Raw genomic sequence first — 6,771 nt, 5'->3', positions numbered from 1 at the left:
GTTAAATTTTCCCACTTTTACGGTATTTTAAGGGACGACCTAACGAAACATGCATCTCGAAAACCCAAGATTTATTTCCTAGTATTAGAATTCTCTCTCGGGCGGGCGGGGAAGACCGGGGAAAAAAGTGGCATTATTGCGGCTGTCACCACGTGTCAACCGCATATGGTGGTGTTTGAGAATAGCTCAAATCTGATGGAAATAGTGGGTGGAATCATGCGTCAACTTCTTAAACCAAACTCAAATGACATTGTAAAAAAAAACAAAAAACTCTCGGATAGATACGCCATCGCACGAGCCGCCCTGCAGATCCCACCCGCCCACCCCGCCCACAGAGCGCCCCCGACGCCGCCCTTCGAGAGGCCCCAGGCCGTCCCGGGGGCGGGGGGGAGGGCGGCGTTTGAACTTGGCGCGGCGCGGGCGGTTGCCGGAGCCGCCGCCAGATGGCTCTGCGCGCCGTAAACCAAACTTGAAAATGGCGTCCATGAGCAGCGGTACGTACAGCCATCCTCCACTTTTCTGAGCCTAATTCCTCTCCCGGGCGCCCGCGGGGGCTGCTGCCGCCCGTGCCGTGTCCTGTGCGAGGTGTGCGGGCGTGGGTGTGGCGTGAGGCGCGTGATTGGTCGGGGGGCGGCGTGAATGCCAGTGTTTGAGCGAGCGGCCTCTCCAGGACCTTGACGAGCCTTTCTTCTCCAGGGAGGCTCGTCGTTCAATGATTTTCGCGTCTCGTCGCCCGTGGCAGCGCCCTCGCGCCCCCGGGGAGCCCGGCGCGGGGGGCGGCGCCGTCTCCCCGGCGGCCGAGCGGGGGCGCCGGGCCCAGGGCGCGTAGGCCTACCTTCCCGCTCTGCTCCTCGGCTCCTGACGACCTGCAGGAGGGAGGCCTTGGGCGCGGGCACGTGCCAGGCGGCGCCGGGCACGACAGGTGTCACGGCGGGCCAGGGGCTGGGCGCAGGAAATGCCAGGCGTGTGATGTCACTCGGGGAGAAAAGGGCACTCGCGGGGGACGTCCCGAGGGCGACGTCGGGGCGCTGTGGCCCGCGAGGCAGGCGCCCTTGGCAGCTGGCGGGGAGGCGGCCCCTCGGCGCCCTGTCACTTCCCTGGTGTCTGAACTGGACGCGTCATTTGTGCCGAGGAGAATTGGGCCTTTGTTTTGGGGCGCTTGAGCTGAGGCCGCTGCCACTTGGGCGACAGACGTCTGGACGAGAGGAGTGTTCTCAGTGGATAGACATTTTGCGCTTGGGTGGCAAGCGATCGTCTGGGTTTGTGTTGCGAGTGGCTGGAAATGCAAGCAATCGTGCGACTTTTGAAACTTGAGGTGACGGCAGGTCTGTCATGTGATCAGGACGCACTTGGTAATTTCCAAGAATGGTGCTACACACTCCTTTTTGTCTTTTTCTATGTGACTGTTTAAGGAAGTATTTTTATGCATTATTATGTTTGATATTGTTTTGATATGGAGGTGTAGGAATGCTCGACAAAAGACAAAATGAAGATTATAGCCTTAATAAGCCACAGAAACATGAAATGAAAAGAAAGTGAAGGGTAACCGTGTAATTGCTTCACACAGCCGCAGTGACTCGAGTGATTGTCAGTTAGTGCTTTACTGTAGGCCTGCAAATCATTAACACGGTTATGTTGGCTAAATAGAGGTTGTAGAATATCTTGGCATCTGTCGTCAAATCTGAAACCCGTCCAAGGTCTGTGTTGCAAGGAACAGCTCTTATTAGGGGCGGTGTCTGATGGGAGATTATAGGCCTTTGCTTGAGCACCAGAGGCGTGGAGGCCATGGCTGTGGGATGTTGTCAGTCGCCTTTTAGTTGTGTTAATTAGTCTGTGCATTTGTTTATGTATTTCTTTATTTAATGAGAAGTCCTTGTCCATCTTTTGTTTAGCTTTGCAGGTTCTCGGACGCTGTGTTAAAAGAAGTCATGGAAATAATGTCCTTGTTCCTATGTAGTTCTGCTTCTGGTTTTTGTCAGTCAATAATGAAAGTGAAAGAGGGCCTTTGGAGAAGAGAGATTGTATTTGGGAATTGGTTCAGGGATGAGGGGGTTAATAAGACAAAGTTTTGGCATTCAGTGGATTTTGCAGAGTAGCTTAAGAGATACAGGATCGAGTTTCCGATTATTTAAGTTTGATTCATTGTGATATAAAGTAGGGTAGTGATTTTATAGGGTTGGTGTTAGAATCATTATCATTGTTTCATTTTTTTCAGCTTGTTATTTATTCTCTTCAATTTTATTTTTCATATTTGGAGTGAATTTCCTTTACTTGTTTATTTTGCTTAGAACTGGAGTGGGATTTAGAAACAGGAATTATGTTGACAGTAGCATGAAATGCATATAGGTCTGTGTAGGAGAAATCCTTGAATTCATTATAATTTCCAGTCTTATAGCAAGATACAAAGAGGCTAGTAATGATGGAATTGCTATGAATGACTAATAGTAAGACTAATATTATTTCAAAAGTTTTTTGTTATTGTTTTGTTTTTGTTTGTTTGTTTTTTAAGCTAGGAAATATGTATTAAATGCAATATATGTAGAAAAAAAAATCTATGGGATTCAAGCAATCATTTTCCATTAAGTAGGTTTGTAGGAGAGGCCTATGCACCGAACGTATCTGAATCATAAAAGTTGCAATTTTGACTTTATCGTTACCTAGGAAAGTAAGACAGCCAGAAGGAAAGTGGCCAGCTCAGTAAATATTTTATTAGAGTAAAATGCACAATAGTAGTTAAACACACTGGGCTAATAGGTGGAAACAGAATAAGGAATGTGATAAGGGATAAAACTATAATAGATAAAAAAGAAACATAAGGGACAGTAATTCATGATGAACAATAGAAAGTTATGTCGGTATATATGGAAACAAAAAAAAAGAAGGGAATCGTAAGAATTGGTTCATTGGCACCGTTTATCTGTATTGTATATTACATTTGTCCTTTTTTTTCTTTTTTTTCCACCCACTTTGTTCAGCTGGTAGTTTAATTGTATCTTTGCTTGAAATGATCTTTCTTTGTTTGCATGCTTTCCCTCATTTGTTTGTTCTCTCACCATTATCTATTTAATAATTTTAATTATTCCAGTTATCTTTGCTTCTTTGTTTTCTGAAATTAAAACTCTTCTTCAGTTCTTTAAAGTACTTTTTTTGAAGGTATTGATTTTCTTTGTTCTGTATTTTTTCATACAACAGAAAACATTACTTTTCTTCATATTTATGTTTTTATTATTATTATTATTTGTATAATTATAAATAATTTTTTCCCCTTGTTTTACACTTATCATCTACACATTTATTATAGCTGTTAGTTTGTGTTTGATAATACTAGACATTAAGAGTTGGTTTATATATGTTATAACTTATTTGTCAACTTTGTGTTACATATTATTGACTTTTATTACCAAATATGTTGCTCTTTTCATCCTTTTTGTAAATACTTACAAGATGCTTGATGTGGCTTTCAAAATTCAGCAGTTTTCCTGCAATAAAAGTGACTGTTTTGTTTAAATTTACTGAAGCTTACTATGGTCTTTTCTGTTGAGACAGTGTCAAGCTGTAGCAAAGGTCTCTCTCCTTTGGCACTCCTGCAAAGGGCAACAAATTTTCTTCATGTATTTTCAGGCAAAATTGAACTTCAATGATGAATCACCGGGGATAACCAGTGACATGAATGTACATTATGAGGGTTTGTTTGCCTTTGCTGGAGTACTTTAGGTGTGGAGACTACTGGCAGATGCGAGGGTGTCTTGTATGTGTTTACCATTCCATTTCTTGGTGAAAAGGTGTATGTGTAGAATAATTTCACCATTCTGTTTATCTATTATTTACCTTATATATTTGTTTTATGCATAGTTTAATTTTATTATAGATTATATATTTTTTCCTTTTGTTTTTTGTACATATAATTTCCCTCCAAAAGGTGATAAAGTAATCCTTACCTGGACATATGACTCACCTTCGTACTAAGATTTGATATCTTGCTATTTCAGGCATGGCCAATGGTACCAACAAACCAGGTTACATGAGCAGTTTTATGTCATTCCTCGAAAACCAAGATTCAGGCGATAAGCCCAGCACTACCACGGGTAGGTGTTGTGGTCACTGTGATGAGGGTATCGGCATATGGTGCTTCTCTTTTGATTTGTGTTTTTAGTGTAATTATTATTTTCTAATTTATATTTAATGAAGAGGATTGGGAGTTGAAACGGCAGAACACGTGGTGTGGTTTGGTACGGAAGGGCCTCATGTGGTGCGATTGAGAAGTGGATGGGCGCTCTCAGTTTCCCTTGGGTGTCTTAATATAGGCTGTGCATAAGATCATTATCTGAAGAAAATATAAAAAAATTACTGCCCTTGATGAATGATATTGAGGTGTTGGAAAATGACATGTATTCACTGTTAAAGTGTGTTCTTTCGTCTCTCACGTAGGAGACCCAGGGGAAAACCAGTATGACCAAGATTCACAAGAGGGAGTGGGCCAGGAGGAATCAAACGCAGCCACCTCTGAAATAACATCCACTGGTGTGGAGATCGACCCCCCAGAGGAGGATATAACACCCACAGACCACACCCCTGCAGATCCAGACCCCGCAGTACAAAACACAGAAGTATCAGCCAACACAGACTCCAGTGAAAAGCCTTCAGGCACGGATGGAGAAAACACCAACAGTTCAGAGTCCACCACAAACAGCGATGCGGGAGAAATTCCTGCCAGCGGCCGTCGTAATGTAGCGCGCAGAGGACGACGGCGAAGCTCTGGGATGTCAGGAGGCATGTCACCTGGCAGTGGAGGTAGGTTGAGGCATAGAAAAAGGTGGCTTCAGAGATAGGGCATGTGTGGTAAATACTGGGATGTAGCTGGCTAAATCTGAATGGAATTTCTTGAGGTTTACATGTATTTCTTTATCATTTTCAAAAAGAGAAAATAGATGAAGTATATAGTATGTCATCTATAAAATTTTATATTTTTCCCTTCCCTCCCAGAAGTAATCCCACAGAGAGAGACACCACGCAGAGCAGCGCGGTCAGTCCAGCGCTACGGGAACATTGAACCAGATGGGTATGGGGACTCTGACCCAGACTTCCACTTGTCAGACTCCGATGACGATCCCGATTTCAACCCCATCAACAGAAAGGTAATACATTTTTACACAACTCTATTGTTGGTAAATTTCATGCTTGAACATCCACACTTGTGCTTATTCTCACACTCCTGCTTTTACTCATACACACACAGACATACATTTTGTGCTAAGTGAATAATTCTGATGTAGCTTCAGTGAAAGAAAAGAAGCTTAGAGGTGATTAGCATTTCTTTTGGAAAGGAGAAATGATAACAAATTGGAAAATAAAAACCTTATGGAAGTGACAAGAAAAAGAAGAAAAGTGAAATGCAAATGATTCTAAATAAAAGTGAAATGCAAATGATTCTAAATAAAAGTGAAATGCAAATGATTCTAAATAAAAGTGCTAATTGTTAAGTAATGTGATGAAAAGGAAAAAGGAAATGAACATCTATATCAAACTGATTACGGATGTGAATGCAAGCATGTGAAAGTAGCTAAGTGTGATAAAAAAAGAAGAGTGAATATCAGGAAAATTGAATCTTCCCAGAATGAAGTGTTCAGGTGTTGCTCAATTTGCTTACTATGGTATTATTTGGAATCTAAAGTGTGGAAATGTCAAAAATATATTTGGAAGATTAAAAGATTAGGCCATGATATCTGTTGAAATTACTGGGATGGAGACATTGTGCTGTGGGTAAGTAATGGGTAAGATTTATTTATAAAGCACCTATTGAGGAAGGTTTGATATTATTGAAATGTGAATAGTTAAGGAACAATATTCCTTTAAAAGTTCAGAAATATATTATTTTTGTAGGTAAATGTATACAAATAGTTTGAAAGGGAAGGCTTTGGTTACCAGTGAATCAAAACAAAATGTTTTATGTTAATTGTCCCTCAATTTGTTTTTGGCTGATGAGAAAGCCATCTGTTAGGGTTGGTGTTATTACTCAAAGTATAAAGGACAGATGCTTCAGGAATCACTCATTTCTGATTATCTTGCTACTTGACACAATTTCAATTATAAACATAGTATGTCTTCACATGTGTATCAGTAGCCTAAATAGATATCTACTTGACTCCCTGTTCCTAACATAGGAAGAGTGGTTGTTTTAGCTCTCTTGGTGTGGTGGGAAACATTTCAATATATTTAACACTTCAAGTGGTATGTTAACTAGTGACAGGCATTATTTAAGGTATAGTTTTTGATACGGGATCTCTTATTATTTTTGAGAGAGCTTTGTAGTATGTTATGCGAGTAGTGGCAGGGGAAAGGCTTCCTTGTGATGTGCCTCTAGTTTGCTGAATTTGGCTTGATCCATGGAAGGACAGGACACATGTTCTTTTGATGATTTATATGATCTAGGGATGAAAAGGGACTTCATAGGTTAGTGAAATCAGAAGTTTCCGTAAGGTAAATTTAATAAAGGTCCTGTTCTTGATGTTGTTGCTCGTATATTCAGTATATCTTCCAAGATTTTTAGGACATTATTCTTTGTATCAGTAGACATTGACGTACAAAGAACAGGTAAAATCACGTCTTACGGTTCTCATAGAACACATTGTATTATTGCGAATTTTAATAGCATTATGATAAATATAATTTCAATAATGATAATAATAGATTTGATATTAATAGGATCAGACAAGAAAAAATCCCCAAAACTTCAGGAACGTGTAAATTGGGTGAGGCCTTGAAGTCTGCTAA

General features: G+C 41.1%; 1 protein-coding gene across 5 annotated transcripts in view; it reads left to right on the top strand.

Annotated features, from left to right (window-relative positions):
* The first annotated feature begins 445 nt into the window (after positions 1-445).
* Positions 446-6,771, top strand: part of LOC125046109 — a 30,644-nt gene continuing 24,318 nt past the window's right edge. Inside the window, exons 1-4 of one of the 5 annotated variants that reach the window (XM_047643749.1) lie at positions 446-494; positions 3,990-4,085; positions 4,429-4,791; positions 4,984-5,135. In XM_047643749.1, the coding sequence (XP_047499705.1) occupies positions 476-494; positions 3,990-4,085; positions 4,429-4,791; positions 4,984-5,135 (630 nt within the window). In that variant the 5' untranslated portion in view covers positions 446-475. Of the gene's footprint in view, positions 495-799; positions 1,353-3,131; positions 3,154-3,989; positions 4,086-4,428; positions 4,792-4,983; positions 5,136-6,771 lie in introns of those variants that run through there. The other 4 variants (XM_047643751.1, XM_047643748.1, XM_047643747.1 and 1 more) reach the window with 4 other exon arrangements.

This window comes from Penaeus chinensis, chromosome 38 (assembly GCF_019202785.1).
Source record: "Penaeus chinensis breed Huanghai No. 1 chromosome 38, ASM1920278v2, whole genome shotgun sequence".
NCBI lineage: Eukaryota > Metazoa > Arthropoda > Malacostraca > Decapoda > Penaeidae > Penaeus > Penaeus chinensis.
This window is presented reverse-complemented; position numbering and strand designations above follow the sequence as displayed.